The 16,138-nt window shown below is 54.7% G+C and overlaps 1 protein-coding gene across 4 annotated transcripts; it reads left to right on the forward strand.

Annotated features, from left to right (window-relative positions):
- The first annotated feature begins 293 nt into the window (after nucleotides 1–293).
- MAP4K1 (mitogen-activated protein kinase kinase kinase kinase 1) lies at nucleotides 294–16,047 on the forward strand. Of its 4 annotated transcripts, XM_042918554.1 has the most exons (31): nucleotides 296–522; nucleotides 692–749; nucleotides 869–959; nucleotides 1,681–1,745; nucleotides 3,240–3,295; nucleotides 3,385–3,432; nucleotides 3,611–3,653; nucleotides 3,744–3,816; nucleotides 4,433–4,564; nucleotides 4,988–5,050; nucleotides 5,158–5,239; nucleotides 5,652–5,768; nucleotides 6,015–6,093; nucleotides 6,616–6,674; nucleotides 6,751–6,794; nucleotides 6,875–6,919; nucleotides 7,562–7,604; nucleotides 8,284–8,446; nucleotides 8,545–8,627; nucleotides 9,019–9,103; nucleotides 10,308–10,384; nucleotides 10,474–10,534; nucleotides 11,331–11,439; nucleotides 11,524–11,582; nucleotides 11,783–11,886; nucleotides 12,417–12,591; nucleotides 12,863–12,925; nucleotides 13,118–13,207; nucleotides 13,291–13,361; nucleotides 14,021–14,076; nucleotides 15,868–16,047. In XM_042918554.1, exons 1-31 carry the CDS (start codon nucleotides 424–426, stop codon nucleotides 15,935–15,937), a joined length of 2,463 nt encoding a protein of 820 aa, XP_042774488.1. In that variant the 5' UTR covers nucleotides 296–423; the 3' UTR covers nucleotides 15,938–16,047. The 4 variants fall into 4 exon arrangements, with proteins under 4 accessions (XP_042774491.1, XP_042774492.1, XP_042774488.1 ...); XM_042918555.1 differs by lacking the exon at nucleotides 12,863–12,925; XM_042918557.1 differs by lacking the exons at nucleotides 10,474–10,534; nucleotides 11,331–11,439; nucleotides 14,021–14,076; nucleotides 15,868–16,047 and having other exon boundaries at nucleotides 294–522.
- The last annotated feature ends 91 nt before the right edge of the window (nucleotides 16,048–16,138 follow it).

Consider the following 16,138-nt stretch of genomic DNA (forward strand, 5'->3'; position numbering starts at 1 on the left):
TCTCCTCAAGCACTCAGCAGTTTCAACTGTGGTTTTTAGCCACCGCCCAGAACGGGGGAGGGGGTGCTAGGGCACCCCCCCCCCCCCCCCCAGATCATAAGATAGTTTGCATCTGGTTTACATTCAGCCCAGGGCCCTTGAGTTGGAGGGGGGGGGTCCCCTGGGTCCCAAAGCAAGTTGCCCCTCACCGACAGGCTCTCAGGGCCCAGGGGACAGGGGGTGGAGCCGGCTGCACAGCGTTGTGCAGGGCACAGCCCTGTGCTGGGGCAGGAAGCGAGAGTGGGGAGGGGGGAGGCCACAGCCGGTGGAGGCAAAGCAAGGCGGGTGCAGGACGCAGGACTTGTGGGGAGGGAGGGAGGTGCCACACTCGAGCCCTGAGGCCCTGCTGGCCCCTGGGCGCGGGCCCAGCTCCAGCCCCCAGGGATGGACCTCGTGGACCCCGACATCTTTAACAGGGATCCCCGGGACCACTACGACCTGCTGCAGCGGCTCGGTGGCGGCACCTATGGAGAAGTCTTCAAGGTGAGGACACCCCTCCTTCTCCATCACCCTTAAACCAGTGAGACTTTGGGATGAGGCCCAAGAAGGGAAGGGGATGAGAGAGAGTCCCAGTCCTTGGCTTTGGTCAGGGATGCTGAGAAGGAACTCGGGCGAATGGAGCCTGCCTGACTGCCAACTTCCCCTTTACAAGGCTCGAGACAAGGTGACGGGGGACCTGGTGGCAGTGAAGATGGTGAAGATGGAGCCTGGTGAGAAGAGGAGACGGCAGCTCCTTCCCCACACCCCTTCCCCTCCTCTTGGGACACGGTATTGCCTCCCGCATATTCCTCCCCTGCAGCGGCCTTTTCTTTCCTGTCCCTCCTCACAGACGATGATGTTTCCACACTTCAGAAGGAAATCCTCATCTTGAAAACTTGCCGGCATGCCAACATCGTGGCCTACCATGGGAGTTATCTCTGGTGATGAGCCTCAAGCCTGCCCTGGGACCCCCCTCCCCGGCCCCTAGCCTGGAATCCCCATTCCCGACCTCCAATCCTGGACCCCTGTTTTTAAACTGCCCCCCCCCAACTTGATCCCCAGTCTGAAGTCCCACTTTTCTGACCAGAGCATTCTCCAATGTGCTCTGCAATTCAGGACGCCCATTTCTGAGCGGGGATCCCCAACAGTGGTCCCTTCATAGTAACCAAACCTGAAAACAAGGCCCCTTAAAACCAATCTTTCATCATCCTGCCTTCCAGGTGCCCCGGTTCCACTCTCTGCTCCTTTAATTCCCTAAATCCCCTGACCCCTAAATTAATATCCCTGATGTCCTAGTGATGACCTCTGTCCCCCAGACCTGACACCCTGGGCCCCTCTATCCCTCCCTTAACCTGCGCAACCTGGGAGATATCTGCCCTGTCTCCTGGGTTAGCATGGGACAGCAGAGTTAGGAGTCCTCCGGGGTTAGGAGTCCAAAGATGTGGGTTTGAGTCCTGTTGACCCTGAACATACATTTTCTCTCAGAGCCTCAACTTGCCCACCTGTAAAATGGAAGTGGAATGATCTCACTCTGGTGGGCGAGGTGGATGACAGCTGTTACGTTAAAGTTTTTGTTGAATTGGAACAAAACAGGCAGTGAGCCGGGCTGTCCTACGATAATGACTTATTACTGCCGTTATTATTACTCCTGAATTGTCGTAGGCTGCAGAAGTTCTGGATATGCATGGAATTCTGTGGGGCTGGTTCTCTCCAGGACATCTACCAAGGTGAGAGGAAGGGCAAGGGGGTCCATCCTTCCTGTGTCTCTGGGGTTGTGTCTCCTGGGACTGTCTTTCTGGTCCACATTTCCCACACTGAGCCCCACTCTGGACCTGGGGCCTGGCCTGGTTGGTGCTAGATGGTGTAGTGACCAAGTGGGCCCTGGGCCCTGTCCTCCAGGACTTGACAGTCCAGCCCCAATCCTTCTGCATGCAGTGATCCCCTCTGCTTTCCCCTCCCATCTTCCCCCATCTGCATTTTCTCACCAATGTGTCTGTGGCGGTGTTTGAATATTTCTGCATTTTTGGCCCATAGTATGGTCCACGTTTTCGTTGGCTGAGTGACTGGATTCCTGATTCTCTCTCTCAACCTGCATTTCACTCTTTTGGAAAACTTGAGGGTAGCAGGGGGATGGGTCTCTGATCGCCTCTCAATTTCTGATGGCCACCGCTGTCTTTGGTCATCTTTCTGTCTCCTTTGAACCCAAGATCTTAAATGTTAGCAAAGGAAGAAATTCATTAAGAAGTCATCAAAGAGGGGGGAAACTGAGGCCCTCAGAGAGGAAGTGGCCCACACAGCCAGTCCGCTGAACCTGGTCTCCGACCACTTCTCTCTGTCTGTTGTCTCCCTGTTGTCCCCTCTGTGTTTCTATGTTTCTCAGAACGTCTTTCTTCATGTTTTTCGATCTCAGTTTGGATCTGTTCCTGTTTCTCTGTCTTTCTGTTTCTCTGTCTCATTCTGTGTGTGTGTGTGTGTGTGTGTCTGTGTCCCTCTGCCTTTCCTCATTTTGCAAAGTCACATCACCCCCTGCTCAGAGCCCCCCCTGGGCTTTCATTTCCCTCCAAAGAGAAGCCCAAGCTCCCCAGTGTGTCCCCCACCTGCACCCAAGCTGCCAGACTTCGCCTCCTACCACTTCTCTCCCTCCCCCACTCTGCTCCACCCACTTGCTGCTTTCCAAACCCACCAGGCATTCTCCCACCTCTACGCCTTTGCACCTGCTCTCCTGTTCCCCTCCAAGCTGGACTGATCACGTCTTCACCCCGTCACCTTCTCAGAGTAGAGTAGACTTCACCGACCACCCTGTAAAATGTCATACCCCTTCCCACACATATTTCCTGTTGTTCTTTCTTGCTTTATTTTTTTTTCTTACGATTTATTAGCATCTCATGTGCTATGCTTTACTCATCTTGTTTGTTTGTTGTCTCTCTGGAATGTTCTCACCACAAGGGCAGGGATGTCTGTCTCTGGTCCACAGCTGTCTCCTCAGTGCCCCAACACAGTACCTGGTACCCAGTAGACACAGTAAATATCTGTTTAATGAATCTGTCTCCCTCCAGCCTCATGTTCCCTGCGTTGCCCGGGGACGTCCCTCCGTCCCCCCCTCCCACTTATCCTATACGCTTTCCCTCCCCACGTGGCATCATCTCAGCCAGTGTGGGTGGGGGCCAGGGGCTCCCAGGTTTCCTGGTTCCCACCCAACGCCACGGGTGTGATGTTTGCAGTGACAGGCCCCCTGTCAGAGCTCCAGATTAGCTATGTCTGCCGGGAAGTGCTCCAGGTGAGGAGAAGTCTGGTGGGCCTGGGTCGGGTTGGGCCCTGTTCCAGCCCCCGGACACTCACAGCCCCCATGTCCACTCTCTTCCCCAGGGACTTGCCTATCTGCACTCACAGAAGAAGATACACCGGGACATCAAGGTAGTCTAGGGGCAGAAAAGTGGCCTTGGTGGGTGGGGGGCCCAGGAGACGGAAGTGGTGTTTGGCGGGCTCAGGGTGGTGTTGAGCTGGGCAGTTGGGAAGGGCCAGGGGATGGAGGCAGTATGGGTTGGGGGGGGGGTGTCTCTGACAGCCTCTAATTTCCCTCCTCCCCCCTCAGGGAGCCAACATCCTCATCAATGACGCTGGGGAGGTCAGACTGGGTGAGTGTGATTGGTGGGGGTTGGGGGGAGTCTGGCTGGGGACCAAGGGGATAGGGGACCCCAGGTCACCATGTCTCTCTCTGCCTCCAGCTGACTTTGGTATCTCGGCCCAGATTGGGGCAACACTGGCCCGACGCCTCTCTTTCATTGGGACGCCCTACTGGTGAGGGATGCCTGGCGGGTAGCTGGGGGTGGAGTGGGGGCAGTGGTTTTCCTCACCTGGATCACTGGGAATCTCCTTCCCGGCCCCTTTCCCTGCCTCTGCCTTTTTCTGTTGAACATTCTGTTTTCTTTTTGGCTCTCTCTCGAGTTTTACATTTACTTAGATCTCTTGGTATTAATTTTTAAAAATGTTTTTATTTACTTTTGAGAGAGGGAGAAAGAGAGAAAGCATGAGCAGGGGAGGGGCAGAGAGGAAGGGAGACACAGGATCGGAAGCAGGCTCCAGGCTCTGAGCTGTCAGTGCAGAGCCAGACGCGGGGCTCAAACCCAGACCCGTGAACCATGAGATCGTGACCAGAGCTGAAGTCGGTCGCTTAGCCGACTGAGCCACCCAGGCGCCCCTCTTTGTATTGGTTTTTATTCTGATCCTTCTGTCTTGACTTTTTTGTGTCTCTACTTCTGTTTGTCTCTTCACCTTGATGTTTCTTTCTGCATCTGGTTCTCTCCGTGCCCCATTCTCCTTCTCTGTCTCTCTCCCGCACCCACCCTCATACCAAGGAGTATTCCCCTTCCCCGCCTTGTGTCACCGCTGGCTTTCTGAGGGTCTCTGCCCCCAGGATGGCTCCAGAAGTGGCAGCCGTGGCCCTGAAGGGGGGATATAATGAGCTGTGTGACGTCTGGTCCCTGGGCATCACTGCCATTGAACTAGCCGAGCTACAGCCACCGCTCTTTGACGTGCACCCTCTCAGGTAGGCAAGTCCCCCTGGGCCCAGAGGCCCCACCCCGCCCCTGACCCTGAGTGCCATCCCCCAGCCTGCTGCCCCACACCAAGGCCCCCTACAGGGGACACCCCTTCCTCTGAGCTCCATCTCAGACCCCCAAGGAGCCTCTCAACCCAGAAAGCCTTTCCTTCAGCCCTCCACACTGGGAGGGCTCCACCCCCTTCAGCCCTCCACCCCCGCAGCAGGGATTCCCCGAGGCTCTCTTCATAACTGCGGTAGCTCTGTCCTGGGATCAGCAGAGTCCCCTGGAAGGGACATCCCAGTGCACTGTAAAACCTAAACCTTGTTCTTGTTCTGTCCCTTGCTTTGCTCCCTGGTGATCTCCGTGCTTTTGGGGACCCTTCGAGTCATTGAGAGTCTGAACACCGTGTCCTCTCCTTACTCTTCCAGAGTTCTCTTCCTCATGTCGAAGAGTGGTTACCAGCCCCCCAGGCTAAAAGAAAAAGGCAAATGGTAGGAGAGGGGAGAGGGTGAGGGAGGGCCAGGGAGGGCAGAGCCAGAAACCACGGTCTGATGGGAGAGTCTCTGGTCTCCTCACCCCAGAACTTCTTCCTCCTAAGGTCGGCTGCCTTCCACAACTTTGTCAAAGTCACCCTCACTAAGAACCCCAAGAAACGACCCGGTGCCACCAAGATGCTCAGTGTAAACTTCCCCTCCCTTCCCTGAAAAGCCCTTCCCAAACTCACCCCCAGAATTCCCCAGGACCTCTCCCAAACTCTCCAAAATGTACCCTCGACCTTTTGCCAAGATACCCTGAGTTGCTAAAACTCACAGATTCCCAAGGGCCTCCAGACCCAGTCCTGGGTATACTCAGGAATTCAAGGGGGAGCCCTTTCCCCCTGCTAAGGTACCTGTGGGATTCTCCAAGGGCCCCTGCTGGGAACCCTAGACTCTTCTAATCCTTTCCAACCCCTTAAAATCCCCCAGCCTCAGTTTCCCAGAGTTCCCTGCCTTCTTCCTCAGTTGCCCCCCGCCCCCAGATTACCTTAGGTTCTTGAGCCCGTGTCCCCAATAGCAGCCTTCTGTCTGCTGACACCGTCCTCCCCCTCTCCAGCATCAACTGGTGTCCCAGCCCAGGCTAAATAGAAGCCTGATCCTAGATCTTCTTGACAAACTGAGGAATCCAGGGAAGGGGGCCCCTGTTGTCGAGATCGAAGATGAGGAGCCTGAGGTGAGGGCGCCCCGGCTGACAAAAGCCTTGGAACCTCCCAGCCTTTGCTTAGGCTGGGCGCCGGGCCTGGAGTGCTTTCCTGGGGCCTCTCTTAGAAGGAAAAGGGGGAGGAGGGATGGGGAGCTGGGCACAGGGCTGGGGGCACAGAGGGCTGTGGGAGAGCCAGAGGCTCCTGGCTGGGCTCGCAGGGTGGTAGGGGTGTCTGGGGGAGGGCCACGGTCCTGATGCAGCTGCCACTCTGCCCAGGTGCCCCCTGCCGTCCCCCGGAGGATCAGGTCCACTCACCGATCCAGCTCTCTAGGGATCCCAGATGCTGATTGCTGTCGTAAGTAGAGACGCCTTAAGCTTGGGGTTACTTGACCCGATAATGGATCCAAGAGAACCATTCTTCCCTCTGTGATCCTGCCAGAGACCCTCATCGCCACCATCTGATCTCATGATAGACCCCGGAGACCCTCGTCATTTCCACACAGACCCTCAGAGACCCTTATCACTATCTGACCCCGCAAGAGACTCCAGAAAACCTCATCACCAGCTGAGCTACAGAATGACTGTAGAGACTCCATGAAACTTCCCATAACACAAGGACTCCCCCCCAAAGAGCCCTCAGAAATCTCTGTCCGATCCCCACGACCCAAGTGGAAGCTGAAAGCAAGCACTGGATAACTTTGAGCCCCATCTCTCTGGTCCCAAACCCTGACCCCCACATGAGATCCTGTAAACCAAGATTTTCCCCACCCGACCAAGGGACAGCGCCAGTCCTAAGAGCCTGACCTCAACCCCCCAAATTCTCCCCTTTTCTCAGATCCATCTCCTCGGCTCACTGTGTTACCCTCCTCCCTTCCAGGGCGGCACATGCAGTTCCGGAAGCTCAGAGGAATGGAGTCCAGACCCACGGCCCACACGGTGAGGTGCCTCCCCCCGCTCACCTCAGATGCCCTCCCCTTCCGCCAGGCACTGCTGACCCTTTACTATCCCACAGGCCCACTTACAGCCCCCTGGAGACTTCAGGAGCAGCAGCCCTAGGTCAGGGACCCTCGGTGTGGAGGGGAGGGGGCTGGGATATGTGAGGGAGCCGCCTGACGGTCACGCCTGTCGCTCCTCAGGAGGCAGCCGTCAGAGTCAGACGATGACTACGACGACGTGGACATGTAAGAGAGGCGCGGCCCCCAGCCCCACTGGCCCTCCCCCACCCTCACCTTCCTACAGCCGCCATGTCCCTTCCATCCGGACCCCAGCCTCCGCCCCCACTCTCCTTCCTCCTCCAGCCGCACCCGCGCCGAGCCCCGGGCCTCCAGCCCTCAGCTCCCAGATGTTGCTCTGGCCCCAGACTTTCCGCCACAGCCCTAACCCTCAAAGCCCAGCCTTCACCCGCATCTTCCCCCCTGGAAATTTCCCTCAACACCAAACCCCAACCTCAGTGCCTGCAGTCAGCCCAGCCCCCAGGCCTGGGTCCGCCTCTCGCCCACCCATCCGTTCTGTGCATCTCCTCTGCAGTGGGCTCATGGGCAGAGCCCAGCACCGAGTGAGAACCTGGCCCCCGGGAGCTCACACGATCTGCATCACGAGGTGGCTGTGAAGATTCAGGCTTCACGCGTTGTCCCCACTTGATAGCCCGTGTTGCGGTTGCCAGTATCCTCACGGCTATGCTAACAGCCCTAACAATCAGCTCCAGCCCAGACCGAGTCACCCCCACCCTCTTGTTCTCAGACCTCCAGTCCCAAACCACTCCCATCTGCCCCCAGTCCTTGTTACCGACACCTCTGCCTGCTTCCCCAATCTTTGTGTTCCAGCCCCACCCCTGCAGATGACGTACCTCCTCCACTGCCTCCCAAGGTAAGGCCTTGGGCCAACGGAGCTGGGGGCCGGGGGCGGGGGGCTGAGGCTGGGGGCTGGGGACCAGGAGGCCAGGGTCCCTAGAGGCTGGGATACTGGGCACTCTAAGGCTGGAGTCTGGGACACTAGGTCCCTTGAAGTCTGGGAGACCAGGATGCTGAACACATGGTAGTCGGGAAGGAGCATCCTTGAACCTCAGGATGGGAATTCAAAGTATTTAGCCAGAGGGACACTGGTCCCAGGACTAAGCTAGCTGGCATTAGCCCTTTAGTTGTGGTTTTTTTTTTTTTTAACGTTTATTCATTTTTGAGAGAGAGAGAGAGAGAGAGTGCGCGAGCGAGCGGGGGAGGGGCAGATAGAGAGGGAGACACAGAATCCAAAGCAGGCTCTGAACTGTCAGCCTAGAGTCCAATGTAAGGCTCAAACTGATGGGACCTGGAGACTATGACCTGGGACCTGGAGATCATGACCTGAGCCAAAGTGGGAAGCTTAACTGATGAGCCACCCAGCCGCCCCTGGCATTAACTCTTTAGTTGATGGAGTGTGTTGTGGGCGTCAGGGTTGACGCCTGGAATGATAGTGGGACATTGAGGGCTCAGAGCCATGAGCAAGGTCAGTTCTGGCAGAGGCAGGGTTGGGATCTAATGTATTTCCCCACACGTCTTCTCCATCTCCATAGCCCAAGTTCCGTTCTTCATCAGATGAGGGTCCCGGGGGCACTGGGGATGATGGGCAACTGAGCCCCGGGGTGCTGGTCCGGTGTGCCAGTGGGCCTCCCCCACGCACCCCCCATCTCGGGCCTCCCCCAGCCACCCGAAGCCCCCACCTAACTGCCCATTCAGGTAACGGGGCAGGCTGGGGCAGGAGGTGGGCAGGGGGTTATGGGTTGGGCAGGGGAGGGGGGTGCTTTGGGGACTGATTTTCCCCCACCCTGTCTCAGAACCCTCACTCTGGAACCCAACCCCCCGGGACCCTGGTCAGCCCCCATTGTTGCCCCCCAAGAAGGAAAAGATGAAGAGAAAGGTGAGACCAGCTGTGTTGAGGACTCACACCTCTAGATGCCTGGGGGTGCCTAGGGGTGGGATGGTGTGTGGGGACAGGAAGAGTAACAATGACGCTAGGTGACATTTGTTGAGCGGTGCCTTTGTGCCAGACCCCGATCTCATGTTTACACGTGGTGTAAACCTTCACAGATAGAGCTTGGTATCACAGGCAGTGACATCATCTCGCATGTCACAGATGGGGAGACGGAGGCAGAGAGGGGTACATAGCTTGCCAAGGTCATAAACCTTTGAGGAGGCAGAGGCAGGATTTGAATGCTGGTGCTCTTGCGTCAGAGTCTTAACCCCTGCACATTCGTGTCCCTTCCTTCCTTTTGTTGGATCTGCTGCTCTGCCCCCCGTGGCCCGCCTAGGGATGTGCCCTTCTCGTGAAGTTGTTCAATGGCTGCCCCCTCCGGATCCACAGCACGGCTGCCTGGATACACCCCTCCACCAAGGGTGGGCACTCAGGAGCGTCACGGAAAGGAAGGGGGATGGGGAGGGCCCTTAATGGAGGCACAGAGGCAGGGGTGGGGGAGGGTCTTTTTTTTTAATATTTATTTTTGAGAGAGCGCGCACATGCAAGAATGGGGGAAGAGCAGAGAGAGAGAGAGAGAGAGGGACAGAGACAGAGGTTCTGAAGGGGGCCCTGTGCTGACAGCAGAGAGCCCGATTCAGGGCTCAAAGTCAAACTGTGAGATCACGACCTGAGCTGAAATCAAGAGTCAGAAGCTTAACTGACTGAGCCACCCAGGTGCCCCCTGGGGAGGGTCTTAATAGGATGGGGAGGGGCAGAACTGAGGCAGGACCAGAGCCCAGGGTTACAGTTGGGGTTTGGGGATCAAATACGGGTAGAGTGAAAATGAATTTGTGGGTGAAAATTAGGAAAGTAAGAGTTTAGGGTCCAGGAATATCAGATATAACAGAATGGTCAGAGTTTGGGGTATAAGTTGGACCCTTTAACCTCAGCTGGAGGTTAACGGTACAGAGGCTGGGGTCTGCATTTTGGAGTCGGAAGTTTGGGGGATGGGAATGTAGGCAGAAAGGGAAAGGATTTGGGAATGAGAGATGTGGAGACAAGGTCAGTGAGGGGTAAATGTTAAAGACCCAGCATTAGGGGCATCTGGCTGGCTCAGTCGGTGGAGTGGGCAACCCTTGATCTCAGGATTGTAAGGTCAAACCCCATGTTAGGTGTAGAGATTACTTAAAATCTTTTTTAAAAAATGACTAAAACTTACTTAAAAAAAAAACAGAGTTAGAGTTTGAGGGGGACACACTGGACAGAAAAAGCCACATTTCAGGGGGCCCGAGTTTGAGGATCAGTGTTGAGACAAGATTAGCATTTGGGGGTCAGGACTGGGGAAGAGAAGGATGGAACTTCAAAGGCTATGTGGGGAAGCATGACTCATGTTGGGGTCAAAGTTGAGGGGACAGGGGTCAGGATTTGCAGGTCCGGCCTTGAGAGGTAGATAAGAATGAGACCAGCTTGAGCTGGCACTGGGTCAGGGTTTGAGTTCAGATTTGGGGAGACAGAGGCTGGGAGTAAGAGAGAATTGAGCGTCAGGGCTGGAGGACAGACTAGCAGTGTTTGGGGTCAGGTCAGGGTCTGGGAGGCCCCCCCAGGATGAGGCAGGTTCCAGTGTCCTTGTGTCTGTCCCCACAGACCAGCACCTGCTCCTGGGGGCAGAGGAAGGCATTTTCATCTTGAACCGGAATGATCAGGAGGCCACACTGGAAATGGTGAGGACAGCAGCTGGGGGACCGAGGGCAGGGGCTGGAGTTGGGGGTTGCTGGGGTCTTATGGGAGCCATCTGCCTCGTTCTCTGCAGCTCTTTCCTAGCCGGACTACCTGGGTGTACTCCATCAACAATGTCCTCATGTCCCTCTCAGGTCTGGCTGTGGGTCAGGTGGGGGGAGTGGGGTCAGAAGTTAAGGGGTCGAGAGGGGGTTGGGAGGTAGATGGGCACAGCTGAAAACAAAATAAAACAAACAAAAACATAGGCTCCCCCTTCACAGAGCCCGCAGTTAAAAATCTCAGCCACTTTTTCACTGTGGGACTTGCTCCCCGGGCCTCAGTTTCCCTACCCATAAAATGGGGTTCACAGTAGTCCCACCTCAAGTCAGTTTTGAGGTAAGGTCTACAGTAAGTCTTTGCATTTCTTTGACGTTTAGATGACAGTTGGAACTTATCCCACACTTTTGTGAAATAGAGTGAGGGAGTAGATAGAGGTTACAATTTTGTGTTACTGTTTTGTAAACATTTTGCGTAAAAGAATTTCTAATTGACGGGGAAACACCAAGCCAAATCGGCTTCATGAGTTAGTTAATATCACATCTGTGATGACAGACTTCAAGAGAATTTCTAGATCGGTTTCTTCTTAAATTTAGTAGCGTGTGCACCTTCACCTGGCTGGCTAAGTGTCCATAGTTTCTCCTGCGGCTACCAGCACGGGAGGCTAGGGAACATACTCATTTTACTCACCACTGTTCACCAGAGCCAAGCACAGGACCTGGCCTAAGGTGGACATTTACAATATGTTGAGTGGAAAATGAAGAAATAAAAGTGTTTGAGACTTGAAGCCTTGGGAGTTTCAAAGGGATAGGGCCAAGAGAAGGGACAGAGAAAGGTGGCTGTGTCTGGTGTCCGTTAACTGCCTGCTTCCCCTTACACACACATACGCCGTAGGAAAGACCCCCCACCTGTATTCTCATAGCATCCTGGGCCTGCTGGAGCGCAAGGAGACCAGAGCGGGAAGCCCCATCGCTCACATGAGCCCCCACCGGCTACTGGCAAGGTACCAGCCCCCAGTGGCGCCACAGGCCCCCGCAATCCCCCCTTCCTGCCGCCCCTCCGCATTTACGCGTGCTTTCTCCTGCAGGAAGAATATGGTCTCCACCAAGATCCAGGACACCAAAGGGTGCCGGGCTTGCTGCGTGGGTGAGAGAGAATCCTGACGGGGTGGGGTGGGGGGAACGTGAGGAAAGGGGGCGTGGCGGGGCAGGGACTGCATCTACCCAAGGGGGTTACATTGTTAAGGCGGGCTGTCAACAGCCCGGGGAAGTTGTGTGCCCTTTGCGGGGGGGGGGGTGGAGGAGAGAGAAGATTGACCCTAACCCATCCTTACCCATCTCCCACAGCGGAGGGTGCGAACTCGGGGGGCCCGTTCCTGTGCGGCGCACTGGAGACGTCCGTGGTCCTGCTTCAGTGGTACCAGCCCATGAACAAGTTCCTGCTGGTCCGGGTAGGGGGGCTGTTGAGGCTGGGGACTCTGTGAGGTTGCATGCTAGGGCCTTCCACTTGTTACGCTTCTGCTGAGAGTTTCATGAAGTTTCGGCTTCTACCCGAGGCCCCGCTCCCCCTTCGGAGAGCTTCCGGATCCTTAAGCTCCGCCTCTCACTCCAGCCTAATTATCCTTCAGGCCCTATGCCCCATTCCTCGGGTCTCTAAGGGGACCCCACTCAGATCCTTTGACTCTAAGGAGACTTTGCTGCCTGTGAGGTCACGCCCCTCCGGGGACCCCGCCTCGCTGTCATTAAGGCGGCACGCTCCAAACAAGGCACGCCAACTTTGAGCCACATCCACCCATTTCTAAGGAGGCATCACCTCACGCCTCTGGGGCCTTACCCCCTGAAGTTTCTAGGTGCCATCCCCCAAAACCGAGGGCCCAGGAAATATACTTGGGAAGCTCCCTGCAGGCTCTCCTCCCAGGCCCGTCCCCTCTCAGGCCCCGCCCCACGACTCTGAGCCCGCCCCTCCCTGTGCGGCCTGCAGCAGGTGCTGTTCCCGCTACCGACGCCCCTTCCAGTGTTCGCTCTACTGACCGGGCCGGGCTCCGAGCTGCCCGCCGTCTGCATCGGCGTGAGCCCGGGGCGGCCGGCGAACTCGGTGCTCTTCCACACCGTGCGCTTCGGCGCGCTCTCCTGCTGGCTGGGCGAGATGAGCACAGGTGGGTGGGGCAGGCTCGCTGGGGGCGGGGCTGCTGGGAGGGGGTGGGCTGGGCGGCTGGGCTGTGCTTAGCCTGCGATGTAACTGGGGTAACTGGGAAAGGGATTGCAGCTGGGGCGAGGGGAGAGAGGTGGATGCATACAGCCGGTGAGATTGAGGACCCGTCGGGACCGCTGTGATGGGCGGGGTTTAGCTTGGGAACGGAGAGGGTGCCTAGCGGAGGAAGGCAGAAGCAGGTGGAATTGGTCTTTGAACCTCTGCCTGTCGAACAGAGCACAGGGGACCGGTGCAGGTGACCCAGGTAGAGGAAGACAAGGTGATGGTGTTGATGGACGGTAAGGACCCTCCTCCCAGTCTTTTCTCCACTGTTCCTGGATCTCAGCTTCGCAGACCCTGTGCTTCTCAGAAATGCTGAGCCCCTCCGGGCCTTGCCATTGTCCTGCTTTGCTTCTCAGTGAATTTATTGTACAGTCTCTCAGCATCCTTCTGAGCCTCACTCTTATAGCCCTCTCTCTACCCTCTTCTAGGGTCTCTGAAGCTGGTGACTCCGGAGGGAGACCCAGTCCGGGGACTTCGAACTCCAGAGATCCCTATGACTGAAGCAGTAGAGGCCGTGGGTACGTGCAGGGATGGGAGGGCCCCCGGTCCAGAATGGAGGCTCAGTGATACCCAAGCGTAACAGGCACTGCTTGTCTCCCAGCTATGGTCGGGGGCCGGCTCCAGGCCTTTTGGAAGCATGGAGTGCAGGTGTGGGCTCCAGGCTCAGACCAGGTAAGCTTCATCCCAATGCCCACAACTCCGCTCCTTCCCCATCAGGCATCCAGTTCATCAGATGGATCAGGAGAATTGAGTCAGGGTGGGAAGCCCTGACTAGAAGCTTCCTCCGGTCTCAGTTCAGCCAGGTCCCCTTCTATACCCCAGGGTCTCTTGGGTCTAGAGCTCATTCCAGGCCACTGGGGGATCTGGTGCGAGAGAGTCTACTCTCTCTGAACCTCAGTCTCCAACTATAAAATGGGGGTCACTAGAGAGAGATGTGGGTGGTTAAGAACATGAACAGACGGCCTGGGTTGGAACCAGCTGATTGGCCTCAAGCAAATGACTTAACATTCCCATGCATTACTTTCCCCATCTGGAAAATGGAGTGAAAAATGGTCCTTAGCTCATAGATGTGTCAGATGCTGCCCATACGTGTTTGTATTTAATCTTCACCATCACATATGAGGAAGGTCCTGTGACTTCACAGGTTAGTAATCTGAGGCACAGAGAGGAAAAGGAACTTGCTTGGGGGGTCACACAGCTGGTGAATGGTGTTAACTAGAATTATTTCTGGATCTAAGACTAAAAGTTTAGAGACCTCTCCCCCACCCCCGTTCCCTTTAAGGGAAAGGGGAAGAGTCTTCTAGATACTGAAACACACACTTTTCCCCCAGCTGTTGCAGGAGCTGAGAGACCCCACCCTCACCTTCCGTCTTCTTGGCTCCCCCAGGTATGGACTTAAGGAAGGGGAACACGGAACCGGGGAGGGGGGCTTCCAGTTTGGAGAGGTGTCTTGAGATCTCTCTAGCCACCTGTATCTTTGGCCTGGGCATTCTGTCTCTTGGTCTCCCTGCTTCTATCTCTGTGCCTTATTCCCCACACAGCAGCCAAGGGGACATTTTTATTTTTTTAATTTTAATTTTCACTTTTTAGTTTGACATAATTTTAGACTCAGAGAAGTTGCAAAAAGAAATTTAAAAATTCTCGTATCCCCTTCATTCATCCAGTTCCTCAGATGTTAGCTTTTTGGTTGGTTTTTGTTTTTGTTTTTGTGTGTGTGTGTGTGTGTGTGCTTTGTTTTTATCATGTATATTTTATCCTCTTTTGTATATGTGTCATTTTTTTTCTATCTGGGTGTGAACTGTTTCCTAAATCCAAGCAAAGACACATTCTTACAGACCACAGCACAGCTGTCAAAATCAAGAAAATGACAGCAAGACATCACTACCTTCTAATCCACATACCCAGTCTCACCGGTTAGCCCAATGATACTCTTTATAACCAAAAAATAATACTTTTTTTTTTTTCTGGTCCTGGAGACAATTCAAAATGATGGGTTGCATTTAAGAGTGGTGTTTCTTTAGTCTTTAGCCTGGAACAGTTCTTTAGTCTTTAGCCTGGTCAGTTTTCGTGACCTTGATACTTTTGAAGAGTACAGGAAGGTTGTTTTCCAGAATGTCCCTCAGTTGGGTTTGAGGTTTCCAGGTTAAGCATTTCGGGGGCAGGGGTACCGCGGAAGTGATGGCGGGTCGTCAGTCCATCATATCATGTCAGTTTGTCCCAGTACTGGTCACGCCATCTTTGAACATTTGGGGAAGGTGGGGTGAGTCCGGTTTCTCCACTAGAAGTTACTTTTGTGCTAAAAAAAAGTATCTTTTGTGGTGATTTGCTGAGACTGTGTAATTATACTGTTTCTATCAGACTTTTACTCACGGCTTTTAGTATCTATTATTGATTTTTGCCTGAATATATTTTTAGGATAGTTACCCAGTGGGGATTTCCTATTTCTGCACTCATTAGTTGGCATGCTATTGTGGGGAAAACGGTCCTTTCTCTGCCATGTATGTATGTATGTGTGTGTGTATTTCAGCACAGTCTCCTGGATTTCCATTTTATTCTGTGGGTTACAATCTATATTAGTATCATGATTAATTTCGAGGCACGAGAACTCCCAGATTTAGCCGGTGAGAGCCCCTTCAAGGATCTCTTGCAGCCTTTTGACATGCCAGAGCGGTCTTTTAAAATCTAAATCCGATTGTGTCACTCTCCCCATTTAAACTTTCCCGTTAAATACCCAATCCTGGCCACAAGATAACTACAAGATAAATACCCCGTCCTGGCCACAGCACACAAGACTTTGACTTCTGCAGCCAAGCCCCAAGCTCTCCCCACCTCAAAGCGTTTGCATAGGCTGTTCTCTCTGTCTAGAACACCTTTCCCTGACTTTTCACCAAGCTCCCTCCCTCCTGAGCCTCTTTCAGGCTCCACCCGCTATTCTTCGGGGCACGCTGGCCAGCCCTTTGGGATAGGTTTCCATGCAATGTGTTCCATTACATGAGTGGTTTGCAGTCATGTTATTCACTGATTCATGCTGGTCTTCGTTTTGGCCTCCTCAAGGGCAGAGACTGTCTCTGCACATCACTGCAAGAGTCCAGAACTGTGCTGGCACAGGCTCTATCAACTCCTTTGTGAATGAATGAATGAATGAATGAATGAACTGACTTCTCTCCTCCTTCCCCAGGCCTGTGGTGGTGGAGACACGCCCAGCAGATGATCCTACGGCCCCCAGCAACCTCTACATCCAGGAATGAGTCTCTAGGGGGGGGTGTTAGGAACCAGTCCCCGCACCCCCCTCCCCTACGGACATACATTAGTGATCATGACATGCACTTGTCTCCCAATAAACATGACTCCAGCCTCTGCTGTCATCTTGTTCTTCAAGGGGGGAAGGGGAGGGAAGATTCCCGGATGCCCACCCATACCTCATACGTCAACGATCCAGCACAACGATG

This window comes from Panthera leo, chromosome E2 (genome assembly GCF_018350215.1).
Source record: "Panthera leo isolate Ple1 chromosome E2, P.leo_Ple1_pat1.1, whole genome shotgun sequence".
NCBI lineage: Eukaryota > Metazoa > Chordata > Mammalia > Carnivora > Felidae > Panthera > Panthera leo.

Coding starts and splice junctions, on each gene's coding strand:
- MAP4K1 (XM_042918554.1), top strand. CDS start 424: ATGGACCTCGTGGACCCCGACATCTTTAACAGGGATCCCCGGGACCAC. Junction 750..868: donor GATGGTGAAGATGGAGCCTG/GTGAGAAGAGGA, acceptor CCCTCCTCACAG/ACGATGATGTTTCCACACTT. Junction 7,605..8,283: donor CTCCTCCACTGCCTCCCAAG/GTAAGGCCTTGG, acceptor CCATCTCCATAG/CCCAAGTTCCGTTCTTCATC.